At 41.2% G+C, this 14,092-nt stretch overlaps 1 protein-coding gene across 4 annotated transcripts in view; it reads right to left on the bottom strand.

The window, feature by feature from the left end:
• The window catches only part of LOC145405069 (putative RNA/DNA demethylase ALKBH6), a 65,543-nt gene that overhangs the window by 36,642 nt on the left and 14,809 nt on the right, over window positions 1-14,092 (bottom strand). For 3 of the 4 annotated variants that reach the window (XM_080276571.1, XM_080276575.1, XM_080276572.1), the window contains exon 3: window positions 4,545-4,721. In XM_080276571.1, coding sequence (XP_080132697.1) covers window positions 4,545-4,721 — 177 coding nt within the window. The remainder of the gene's footprint in view (window positions 1-4,544; window positions 4,722-14,092) is intronic. The other variant, XM_080276574.1, reaches the window with a different exon arrangement.

Here is a 14,092-nt window from a genome sequence, read left to right as displayed (position 1 = left end):
TAACTCTTTCAAGGTGTGGGCAAAATTTTGCACTAGGATGGTGGGAAGTTATATGAAGGGTAAGTTGTACTCTTGAACACCATTTATTCTCACTGCACTTTTATTTTACTCATCAGTTTTCTGCGTTTTTATTAGCTTATAGTATAAACACCAGCGAAGATGATGGTATACCATTCATACCAATATAACCAATTTCTGGTGGCCTATTTGGCTGTGGATTTTTCTTTCTTTTTCTATTTTTTTGTGCTGGGATGCTATCATCTGTGTAACAATGATAACTGATTTTCCAAATGTCTTCAGTTTTTTTGTGCATTTTTGTTGGTAGTAAACATTGTTTTCTTGGTGTTTAGCACTAATATATTTGTTGTTTTTTAATGCTAGGAAGAAGGAACCAAAGGCCATGAGCCTGCAATAGCTGTTCCTTCCAAGAGAAAAAGAAAAAGAAAATACAAGAGAGAGCCACATTCAAGATCCGATCATTTCGAGATGCCTGGACACACTGCGTCTGAAAGACTGGAGATCGTAGGAAGCAGGAAATACAGTCAGAAGGAGAAAATTCCAGAGTTGACCTGTTGCATAAATGAAGGACTGGGAGTAACGGTTAACTCTTGCATTAGAGAGCTGGACAGAAAAGGGATGAGAGTTTGCTGCTAGATGGGTGCTACGCGCCCGTCGTAGAGGTGGAGGAATGCAAGCAGACAGTTCAGAGGAGCAGTGACCATGGCAGTAGCGATAGAAAAGAAATACAGATGCAACAGTGCGGCGAAGAGACAGAGGTTGAAGGGAGCCAGTAAGAGGAGGAGAGTTAATGAGACAAAAAGCCTTTGACTCCACCCTATTCAGAAGAGCTGTATGTAGGGAACCTCCCCACACATGTGAGTTGTACTCCACACGGGGGCAGATAAAACCTCTGTATAGAGTCAACAATTGTGCAGGGGTAAAGAAGGAACTGAGTCGGCTTAGCACACCTAATCTCTTGGAAGCAGATTTTACAAGAGATGTAACATGAACTTTCCAAGATAAGTCCCGAGTGAATGAAACCCTAAGCGTGTTCATGGATGATGCAGGATTAAGCTAAATATTATTAAAGATTAGTGGGTACACCTCTGGAATATTCTGTCAGGTTGATAGGTGTAAGAACTGAGTCTTTGATGCATTAAAAACAACAAGATTATTTTTACCCCAGTCAGAGATAGGAGCCAAGTCAGACATTAAGTGTGCCAGAGCCTCATCCCTTGTTTGTTGAAGTAACTGTTGAGATGGATGTTGCGGGAACCAAATGAAAAGGTGAAGAGTGGAGTTATCAGCGTATGAGTGGATTGGGTTAGACATACAGCCTAGAAGGTCATTGATGAATAAATGGAAGAGAGTTGGTGATAGGACAGAGCCCTGAGGAACACCACTGTTGGTAGATCTAGAAGAACAATAGCCGTCTACAACAGTGGCTATAGAATGACCAGAAAGGAAGCTATAGATGAAGGCACAGATAGAAGGATAGAAACCGTAAGAAGGCAGCTTGGAAATTAAAGATTTATGCCTATGTGTTTTGATGTCTCAATATGGCAGAATGACCGGAAAATCTATCTATTTATCTATTGCCAGACACCTTAATCCCGTAACAGGTGGGCACAAACAAATCGCCTCCATGTTGTCCTGTCCCCTACCATTTCACTGCCCTACTTCCAGCTCACATCCCCCTCTATCATATACCTCTCCACTCCATCCCTCCATCTCATCCTTGGCCTCCCCCTCTCTCTCCCCTCCTCCACCTTGCTCACACACACTCTCCTTGTCTGTCTTTCACTCCCCATTCTCTCCATATGGCCAAACACCTCAATGTGTTTCTCCTAACACTTCCTATCACATCCACATCCACACCACAATGCTCCTTCACTTCCTCAATTGACACTCTGTCTCTTCATGCGACTCCACATGTTCCTCTCAAATAACTCATTTTCACTACTCTCACTCTTGACTTCTGTTCCTCCAGCAAGGTCCAAGCTCCACTTCCATACATTAGACTTGGTATCACAATACTGTCAAGTAGTAACTTCACTTCCATGCTCACTCCCCTGTTTCTTATCACTGCTTTCAAGGAACCAGCAACCTTTCTTCCTTGCTGTACCCTTTCAAGCACTTCACCCTCCAAACTTCCATCCTTACTCATCACACTACCCAAGTACTGAAATGCACTCACATTTTCCATTTCCTCATCATCCAACCTCACTGTACATTCACTGACTTCATTTCTCTCGAAGACCATCACTTTACCCTTCCCTACATTCACTTTTAGATTCCATTTCTTACACACTCTCCCAAACTCATCCACCAAGCCTTGCAGCTCCCCTTCGTCTTCACTTAACAACACAGTATCATCTGCAAACAACAGTACAGGGAGTTTCCAAACATGCCCTCTCTCACTAAGGCCACTCCAACATCCACTGCCCTACCTTGTATCTCTTTTATTACCCCATCCATATAGAGACTGAACAACCATGGAGACATGACACATCCCTGTTTCAATCCAACGTTCAAATAGAAAAATTCACTCAATTCACTATCAACATGCACTGCAGCCTTAGCACCCTCATACATACTCTTCACGGCATTCAACAACTTCCCATCTACTCCACATATTAATACTTTCCACAATCCTTGTCTATCCACCCTGTCATATGCTCTGTCCAAATCCATGATGGCCACATGCAACTTCTTTCCCTTCTCTAGAAACTTTTCCACTAAAGATCTAAGAATGAATATCTGATCTACACAACCTCTTCCCTTCCTAAAACCTCCCTGTTCTTCTCCAACTAATGCCTCTGTTATTCCCTAACTGTCAATAAGTATCCTACCATACACTTTTCCTATTACACTAAGAAGACAAATGGCCCTATGATTATCACATACTTCTTTTTCTGCTTTTCCTTTGTACATGGGAATAATTATCCCTGAATTTCCAATCCTCCAGGACTCTACCTTCATCCCAGGCCAACCTGCCCATCTTCTACATCCATTCTATTACTATCTCTCCCCCATGTTTCAGCATTTCACGACACACTCCATCAATTCCTGGGGCTTTCCCCAACTTAATTTCTTCCACAACTTCCATCCTACTGATTCCTCCCTCTTCTCACATCCCTCCATCTCCCAGCCATTCCATATCCACTTACACTCGCATTATTTTCATTCTCTACGTTCAACAATTCCTTAAAGTGTTCTCTCCATCTGCCAAAATTGGAGAGGTACTGTACATATGGCTAAGTTTTTGTTTTTGGTTTCTAAATTTTTTTTGCATGGTTTTCTTGGTGTTTAGCATTGTTTTGGATACTCCTATGTGTGTTTTGTCTAAATATGGCAGAATGACTGGAAAACGCTGCCAAAATTAGGAGGGGTACTGTACATACAGTACTGTACTGTATAGCTAGGGTGTTTTTTAGTCTTCAATGTTTTTCTCAAATGGTTTTCTTGATGTTAAAAAATATTTTTGATATTCCTATGTGTGTTCTGATCTCTAAATATGCCTGAATGACCGACACTGCCAAAGTAAGCAAAGGCACTGTACAAATAGGTTAGGTATAAGTTGACGGTGGGTATAGGTAGGGACTGGGTATAGTAAGGGGATATTGTTCATTATCTGGACATTGCCACTACCCGGACATGCCTTTGGCTCTATTACGTTGGATAATTGAGGGACTACTGTATTAGTTATTGAAATTTCCCAATGCTTCACACCTATACCTCACAGAGGTGAATTATAAACTTACTGATTGGGATATGAATGAAAATATTAAAATTCTGACATGCACTTGTCCCTGCTCTCCATCTTCAATATCAGAGGAATTCATTTCAACAAATATTTCTTGGCCAAATAAAGTGACAAAGCTGATGACACAGGGCAGAATGTTACAGTGCAAGCTTTTAGACTGGCACCACTCAGTACAGTAGGGCACGTAATTGGTCAAGCATAAGGATGACAACAATGGTGGGTGTAAGACACTTGCTCATTTGGTTGAGCACCAGCCCCCACCTCCCGTGACCTACACCCCTCTAGTGACTGATCCAGATTTAACTTTTTTTTTTTTTTTGCACCTGGAGACAGGTAACTTTCAACTCTACTTACACCCACCTTAGGGTCGAGTTTCCTATCGAAAAAGGTACCACATGGTGGAATGAGAGTAGAGGAAGGTGATGCAGGTAGAAAATGAAAATGGTGCATATGGTGGTTCTGCCCCTATAGTACTGGGCGCCTCATATAACCAAATAATGGGGTGATGTGGAGCCTGCTATGATGTCCTTGTTAAATGGGTGAAGACACAAAAGCAGTGTCCATTCAGGAACCACAGCTCTATATACCTTGCTGTGACAAGATACTGTCTGCTGCAAGGGAGCATCGGGTCATTGCATGGGACAGTCCGGCTATGGTGGTTGTTTGCCTGCAGTTGATGTATCTGCTCAACCAGACAAGCCAGGGTTATTCAACAACTCAAAAAGAAGGCCTAAAACAACTAAGAAAGGAGAGATACCTAGAGTCATGATATACTAACCACAGGAATATTCTCAGCCACCATTCCTTTTGGATGAGGCAACCCCCCCCAATTTTGGAGTCGACGGTGAGACAGCACCTTCCATTTGGGTCGAGGAGCTGCATAAATCTGCTTCATCAGGTGGCTCTCCTCTTCCTCTGTGATGAAGTCAGGTATGTAATATGCAGCTGCTGGTGCCTACCAGGGTATATGGGAAAGAGAATGAGTGAAATATATCAATAAAGGCAGGAAAAATAAAGCAGCTTCCATAACTGTTAGTAATCAAGAGAAAAAACCTTACAACAATCTCTTCATAGCTGCATATTTATCATCATGAAGCTCTGGAGAAACTGTGATATGATGGTGGTATTGGGCTATTTTCCCTACAGAACAGTCAGAATATACTGTGCATCAACACAGAATGCACTGCATTCCCAGACCACAAGATGCTAATCACCACCATCTGAACTCTACTTGCCACTAATAAAATGGGTTGCTAAAAAAAATATATATATACAGCAGAGAGAGAGAGAGAGAGAGAGAGAGAGAGAGAGAGAGTGTGTGTGTGTGTGTGTGTGTGTGTGTGTGTGTGTGTGTTTGTGTGTGTGTGTGTTCTTACCTAATTGTACCTTCACAGGAATGGGTCAAGCTCGTACTGTCCCTTGTATTAAACTATTTTCATCATACATATCCTTAAATTTATGAAGAATTTTGGCACACACTATCTCATATAGGTAGTGCATTCCACTGATCAATTGCCCTCCCTATTTGTGAAACTGAATTTCCTTATGTCTTTATCGCCTCTCTTTTTATGCAGTTTTTTGACGGTGTCCTCTTGCTGATGCTTCCCCATAGGTTATATATTCATTTATTCCATTTTCTCTTTCCTTGAGATGCATTTATATAGCATAATCATGTCTCCTCTTTTCCTTCTCTCCTGTAGTGTTGGCAGATTCAATTTCTCCACCTATCTTCGTAGCTTAGATCCCTTAAGCTTGATACCCATCTTGTAGCTGCCATTTGTACTTTTTCAATCTTATCCATGTGTTTTTTGAGATGAGGATTCCAGACTACTGATGCATACTCTGGGGTAGGTCTGATGAATGATGTTACATACTATCTTTCTCAGCATGTCTTCATTTATATATGTGAATGCTATTCTCATATTAGCAAGCAATGTATACATGTTACCTATCTTCTCACTGTTTTTTTTTTTTTTTTTTTTTTTTTTTTTTTTTTTGTGAGTAAGAAGGAACCAAAGGCTAAGACCCCACAAATAATTCCTTCCAAGAAAAACAAAAACAAAACAAAAGTGACCCAAATTCAAGATTTGTTCATTTCGAGATGCCTGGACACACTGCGTTTGAAAGGCCGGAGATCATAGGAAGTAGGAAATAGAGACAGAGGGAGACAATTCCAGAGCTGACCTGTTGCATAAATGAAGGACTGGGACTAATGGTTAACTCTTGCAGTAACGGTTAACTCTTGCATTACAGAGTTGGACAGAAAAGGGATGAGAGTTTGTTGCTAGATGGGTGCTACGCGCCTGTCGTAGAGGTGGAGGGATGCAAGCAGACAGTTCAGAGAAGCAGTAACCATGGAAGTAGTGATAGAAAAGAGACAAAGAGGCAACAGTGTAGCAAAGAGACAGAGGCTGAAGGGAGCCAGTAAGAAGATAGCTGATGAGAGAAAAACCTTTGACTCCACCCTATTTAGAAGGGCTGTATGTGGGAAGCCCTTCCCACATATGAAAGCTGTACTCTACACAGGGGCGAATAAAACCCGTCTATAAAGTCAACAACTATGCAGGGGTAAACAAGGTATGGAGTCGGCTTAGCACACCTAATCTCTTGGAAGCTGATTTTACAAGAGGTATAATATGATCTTTCCAAGATAAATCCCGAGTGAATGAAACCCCGAGCATGTACAAGGATGATGCAGGCTTGAGTTGGTTATTATTAAACATTAGTGGGTACTCCTGTGGAAGATTCTGTCGGGCTGATAGGTGCAGACAATGAGTCTTTGATGCATTAAAAACAAGATTACTTTGACCCTAGTCAAAGATACGAACCAAGTCAGACATTAGGTGTGCTATAGCCTCATCCCTTGCTGAAGTAACTGCTGGGATGGATGTTGCGGGAACCATATGGAAAGGTGAAGGGTGGAATCATCTGTGTACGAGTGGATAGGGTTAGATGTACAGTTTAGAAGATCAATGATGAATAAAAGGAAGAGAGTTGGTGATAGGACAGACCCCTGAGGAACACCATTGTTGATAGATCTAGGAGAAGAATGATGGCTGTCTACAACAGTGGCTATGGAATGACCAGAAAGGAAGCTGTAGATGAAGGCACAGATAGGATAGAAACCGTAAGAGGGCAGTTTGGAAATACAAAGATTTATGCCAGACTCGATCGAAAGCCTTTGAAATGTCAAGTGCGATGGCAAAGCTTTCGCCAAAGTCCCGAAAGGAGGATGACCAGGAGTCTGAACGGCAGGTGAGAAGATCGCCAGTGGAGCATCCATGACGGAACCCATACTGACGATCAGAATGATGGTTGTGATAGAAAAGATGCTTCAAAATTTTTCTGTTAAGAATAGACTTGAAAACTTTTGAGACACAGGATGTTAAAGTAACTGGACAATAGTTAGAGGGTTGGGAATGGTCACCCTTCTTTGACACTGGCTGAATGAGAGCAAACTTCCAGCAAGAAGGAAAGGTACAAGTTGAAAGACAAAGGCGAAAGAATTTACCTAGGCAGCGTGTATGCACAGAAGCACAGTTCTTGAAGACAACAGGAGGGACCTCATCAGGCCCATATGCCTTGTTAGTATTGAGACCAGTGATGGCAGAAAATACATCAGCTGAAGAAATTTTAATGTCAGCCATGAGGAAGTCAGAGAGGAAGTGATGGAGGAACAGCACTGGAATCATCTAAGGTGGAATTGGAGGAGAAAGTCTGAGCAATAATAAGTATATTTATAGAATGACGGGGAATCATCCAGGGTGCAAACTGTCCTGACGGGGAATTGTCCATGGTTTGACGGTGAATTGACTTTATGGGGAATTGTCTCAGAACCGTATGTTTGGGGTGAATGAGTCAACTGTTAGTACAATAAAGAAGGCAGACTGTAGCACATGGGAGGCAGTGATGGCTAGCGCACCAGACTGTGCTAAAGTGTCTCCACCTACGCCTGTGAATTGTCTCGGAACCGTATGTTTGGCATGAATGAGTCAACTGTTAGTACAATAAAGAAGGCAGAACGTAGCACATGGGAGGAAGTGATGGCTAGTGCACCAGACTGTGCTAAAGTGTCTCCACCTAGGCCTACGCCTGTGAATAGTCTCGGAACCGTATGTTTGGGGTGAATGAGTCAACTGTTAGTACAATAAAGAAGGCAGAACGTAGCACACGGGAGGCAGTGTTGGCTAGTGCACCAGACTGTGCTAAAGTGTCTCCACCTAGGCCTAGGCCTGTGAATTATCTCGGAACCATATGTTTGGGGTGAATGAGTCAACTGTTAGTACAATAAAGAAGGCAGGACGTAGAACATGGGAGGCAGTGAGGGCTAGTGCACCAGACTGTGCTAAAGTGTCTCCACCTACGCCTGTGAACTGTCTCGGAACCGTATGTTTGGGGTGAATGAGTCAACTGTTAGTACAAAAAAGAAGGCAGAACATAGCACGCAGGAGGCAGTGATGGCTAGTGCACCAGACTGTGCTAAAGTGTTTCCACCTACGCCTGTGCTTGTCAGTTTTCAGTAAGTGTTAGGGATTACTGTACTGTAGTACGATGTTTGGCTGAGAGGTGATGATAACGGGGGCACACATGAATAAGTTGAAAAGACAGGGCTTTGAAGGAGTGGCGGGACATGAATCATAACAATGCCTGAACGTTGGTGCCGCCATCTTGCCTGAGACAAGCGACGGTCACCTTGCGTGTTCCTGGCGCTTTCCAATGGAAAAATCATTATAACGGGAAATTTATTGTAAATCAAATTTTGGGGTGGAACTTTTCTATTATCGTTGTAGCGAAATATCGTAAACCGAAACATTGCAAAACAAGTAATGACTGTACACTTTATCTCCATAGCAAATGCCTGCATGTACTATATATTACAATCACAGACAACACAAACAGATTTTCAAAAAGCAATAACAAGGAATGTTAACAGCATTTTATTTACCCTAAAAGTACTAAGTACTAATCAGGTTCATGCCCCACACCTCCGGTATTAAAGTATATTCCCACATTCGATCTCGATTCGGTGTGATGTGAGACTACTGTAACTTGTCCCTGATGTCTCATTACCTAAAGACAACACAGTCACTTCCTAACCTAAAAAAACATCCTTAAACAAACCTAATGAAATACAACACGCGTTTTTTCTGCTCAGCAAACATGCTCATGAACACTACGTTGTTGCCATCGCTAATTATGTACTCTCACTAACCTCTGAGTACCTCCACAATCATAATAATAATAAAATAAATGTAGCACTTGTATATACACACTAAACAAAAACCAAATGAAAATATTTTACGAATGAAGTTCAGTGTGGCGAGATTGTTGGGAACAGTGTGTACGACGTACAGATGTCTCTACCCTCTTCTCTCAATAACAATAACACTCCCTCACTGACAGCGCTGTTTGCCTTGTAACATCAAATATTAACAAAACATTCTTAACTGTTCACAATTTACTAAACACAGTCATTCACCTCAAAACATATCAAATATAGTGAAAACATTTAAACATCCACTGTTATGCCTTTGCTATACCATTGTATGGTAAGTGACAGCTCCAAGGATAGTGCAAGAGAAATGCATCCCCATTTTCAAATATCAGAACATAATTCTGCACTGGAAATGCCAAGTGGAATATCAAATAGAGAGCTAGATAAATTAAATTATAGACGATAGGTACCAAGACATTCTTTCTACCACCCGACTTCCCTACACACAATACTTCTTATTAAATGTTACGTCAAAATCCCAAGTCACTAACTTCATTTTTTACCAGTTTCAGCAAAAGGGTTAGGTAAGTAAGGGACAGCCTTCTTTCTTATCCTGTTTTATTTTAACAGTTTAGTCAGAGAAGCTGGCAACATGAGCTAACCAGCCTACTGCAATTATTCTCTTATTATTCCTAATGCAAACGTTTTTATTGAGCACAAGCGATTAGTGAAACTTTTCAAACTAGGGGCATTTGATTCAGCCCACACGAACCCCTTCAGTGCACGATGTTTCCTGGACTGGATAAAACCATCTGACGAGCAAGAATAAAGTACCACATAAAATACCGGTACATTAATGAATTGGGGGGCTATGATAAGCGGTTTATCACTGTGCCCCTACCTGGACTTCTCCCACTCTACACTCACATTCATACCCACACATACACACTTTGGGCTGCATTAATTTTTGCCGATTACGATAGCTTTGCTAAGGCAGCAATGATGAAGATGGTGAACAGGTTCGATCACTGATCAACAATGAGGCAGAGAGGGTGAACAGGATTGATTGCTCTTATTGCTTTGTCAGCCAAGAATACAACAAAAATGGTGGCTGCGGATGCTATTATTAATGCCCATCTGGTACAGCTAATTTCAAATATTAATTATCTACTCAGTAAATTTTATCCCATTTTCATAACACAGTACTGTAAGTGGCTGATCCCTGATTGGCTTCAGTCACAGCTGATTTTTTTTTTTTTTTTCTTCTTAATAGAATGGAGGAAGGAAAAACAAATGAATAAGAAAAAAAATAATCCATACACCAGATTACTGGTGTCCTCTGTTCATAAAATATCTGTAACAGTTACAATTGAACAGCTGTAGGTTGAAATTTGGAAGGAAACAACTCTGGGGAAGTGAATTCCAGAGAGATGCAGTTTGGGGAATGAAAGAATTCTGATAGGCAGAAGTTCTGCAATATGGCTGAGTGACATTCCAGTCATGAGTGCTACCAGATGCCCCTGTAGCACGAGGGAACGCATGGAGAGGTGGCACAACGGATGCAACTTCGTCTGAGCATTTACCATAAAAATATCTGTAAAATAATGCAAGGGAAGCAACATTCCTTCTTACTTGCAGGGGAGGTAGCTTATTTGTAATGGCAGGGTAGTTAATAATTATAACAGCTTTGTTCTGAATTTTGTCTAGTTGTTTTAATGCAACCTCTCCACATCCAGTCCACAAGGGTGAGCAATATTCAAGCTCATCAGCGAAGAAGTTACGGACTCTGTACAATAATCCAAGTTTTTTGACGCGGTTTTAGCAAATGATCTGACATAACAGGTCCAGCTAAGGGCATTGTTAGGTGAGACGCCAAGAATTTCAATACTTTTGGAGATGGGAATATTAGTAGCACTGAAGGTAATGTACGAATCTGGCAATATCTGTCTATTAGTAAATTGTATATACTCCTTTCTTCGGAACTGGGTAGATATTGGCTTCTTTCCATGAATTTGGGAATGAGGAAGTACGATGCATAGTCTGAATAATTTAGCCAGAACAGAGGCAAGTTCTGGGGAACACTTTTTCAAAACAATTGGCGGAATTCCATCTGGGCCTGGAGCTTTGTTGGTAGGTAAATTGTCAGGGATGGATTTTACCTATCTTGTCTGTATTTTGTAGGGCAATTTCGGGGAGGTCAAGTTCTAGCACTGGGATGTTCTGGCTGGCATAGTCTATGGTAGAATTTCTGGCAAATGTACTGGCAAAAATATCAGCTTTCCCATGCGGGTCATTTATAATGTTGCCATCTGAAGATTCTAGTGGGGGAATGGAAGATGACTTGTTAAAGTTATTATTGAAAGAATTAAGAGCTGATCAGAATATTCTATTGTCATTAGGGTTGTTAAGTAGTTTTGACGCTTGCTTTTGAAGAAAGTCTGATTTAGCTAGATTTATTACAGCTTTTGCATGATTTCTAGCAATTTTAAATTGAGAGAGTGATTCAGATGTTTTTGATTTTAAGTAAGAGTTATATGCTAATGACTTTTGGGCTGTTACTCTGGCACAGCTGCCATCAAACCATTTTGGAGAGTTCAATCTTTTAGTGAACTGATGACTCGGTATGAATAAATCCATACCAGTTAATATTAAGTCGCAAATGTGGGACTGGGTAGAATTACAAAGTGTAGCTGTAATTTCAGGTAGTACTGTTTGTTACAATTGTTTTTCCTGTTTTTCTCTCTACCAATAATATAATACTGTTTCCTTGTAAAATACACTTGTCTTGAATTAAACAAAATACCAGTGACAGAAGCCATCCTAACAAGGTGATCGAATTTCCATATGGGACAGACGTCTTTTATAATGACTCAGCAGTCTCGCTGGTCAACCTCCCTTCAATATGACTGCCTTGCTAGTTAGTGAGTGGATGGCAAGTGAAGTGATCATGACTGCCTTTCAGCAGTTAGCAGGCAGTTCACCAGTGATCATGCTAACTTCCAACTGGATGAATGCTGGACACTGAACTACTAAATTGCTAAACTGCTATGATGCTGTAATTTCATGCAGTATTATTTAACATCGCAACAGTTTTTCCCATTTTTCACCAACAGTAATATAAGACTGTTTCATTCTGATATTCTTGTCTCGAATGAAACAAAATATCAGTAAGAGAAGCCAGCAAACAAGCGTTACTGAATTTCCATATGGGACAGATGTCTGTTACAATGACTCAGCAGTCATGCTAGCCAACATCTCCATTACGATTCCCTTATTAGTTAGTGAGTGGATGGCAAGCAAAGTGATCATGACTGCATTTCAGAAGGTTAGCAGGGAATTCAACATTGATCATGTTAGCCTGCTGGAGTAGGGTGTATGCTACATGCTAAACTGATGTACTGTTAAACCCCTAGACTGTCACATGGCCAGTTGTAAACAAACCTTGAGCGCTGTTCTTGAGCTTGGGTGTTTCTAATCGTAAAATCTGAGTACTGTATATACAAAAGTGAATGTAATTTTTTACAATAAATCAAAGGTCTTTATACTCTACAAAATACTTGTGACTGCCAAGTAGTGAGATGATCATCTGTATGAGATTCTTCTGAATGGAGCAAAGCAAACCTGTCTAGTCTGGCCTCCTGGATGCATGGGGATATTTGAAGGTAATTTTGAGGCAAAAAAAAAGTGCGTCTTATGCCCTGCGAAATATGGTACTTCTTAGCAACTCGCATTAAAAACTTCTGTCACCTGTATAATATCAGAGGCACCAATTACAAACACTGAGGTTCTTTGTTCAAGAGAAACATTAGTTCTAGCTGCATCACAGCACACCAAAATAGTGGACACAAAGCAGGTCATAAAAAGCCCACTCAAACATGAAAAGCCATCTTTTTAAATGTGTGTATGTACAGTAACCTATGTATTACTTTAAATGAACCATACTATACTGCACCATATATGCAAAAGTGTAACACAGACATATTATGGAATTACACTGTACACAAGGTTAAAGCAAGGTAAACCTGACTGAAATGACAACACAGTTACCCATGGTCATTAATACACCAAACTGTTCTCTCTCATAATTTTATCTAACTAAAGCCAGACACTTTAATCCCACAAAGGGTGGCCATTTGACTCAGATGTTTTATGGAGAGGGGCACTAACTTTCCACCAACCCACTTGTTGACAAGTGAGGAACATGTACAGGTTGGCTATATGGTTACCAATCAGTGTTGTACAGTAAAAGTCCTCTCATTCAGCATCTGGTCTGACGGTATTTCCAGTCTTTCGGCAGTTTTCATTAATACAGTTGAGTCATCTAATCCAGGCAATATGGTTCTGGACCACTGCCATGCTTTAGAAATTCCGTGGATTATAAATAACAACTTATGGGAAAAATTACTTATGGTTCTGGCCTCTCGGCCAAGCTGTCACATATCACCCTACCTACTGTGCACCCAACTAGTCACCAGCGAACACTAGCACACACTCAAAAAATTATTCAGTGCGTGCATTATTGGGAATAATGAGTATTAAACATTAAATAAACAATATTGAAGGGTCTTACCTGACACCGACCGATGACAATGCTTAAGTGAAAGAGGTGGGGGTGAGGGTTCTGAGGCTACAGGCAAATTAGGACCTCTTAGCATGAGGCAAGTGTGGTGGTGCCTCATGCTGCTGCTGCCTCAGCCCCATTCTGCCTCCTCAGCCTCCCTCAGGAACCCCTCAAAGTCCACTGCAGAGATAAGTGAAGCGGTGTCATCATCATTCTCTGCTGTCTCCATGTCGTCGGGTGAGTGCGATGGGCCAGGCTGTGGCTTAGGTTGTGCTCCTACCCAGGCAAAGTAGCGAGTGATAAGCTCCTGGTGACACTCGTTAACACACCTGTTATGCATTTCCTTGTAAAATGCCACTGCTTTTTCCATACTGGCCACAAACTCATTATGCCTTTCTTCATTACTCTCAAAGGCTAGCACTTTTTCCTTCAGAATTTTCTAAACCCAGTAACATATCACTCAGGTCTTTCATGGAAGGCTCGTGCCTCTCCACCACACTCCCTCCACCTGCCTGATGCTCACTTTCCAAATAAACAATGGCAGGAAGTA

The sequence above is a fragment of the Coenobita brevimanus genome, chromosome 65 (assembly GCF_032717465.1).
Source record: "Coenobita brevimanus isolate Jiangsu-jjx chromosome 65, ASM3271746v2, whole genome shotgun sequence".
NCBI classification, from domain to species: Eukaryota; Metazoa; Arthropoda; class Malacostraca; order Decapoda; family Coenobitidae; genus Coenobita; species Coenobita brevimanus.
The sequence above is the reverse complement of the archived record's forward strand: the minus strand, read 5'-3'. Positions and strand labels throughout refer to the sequence as shown.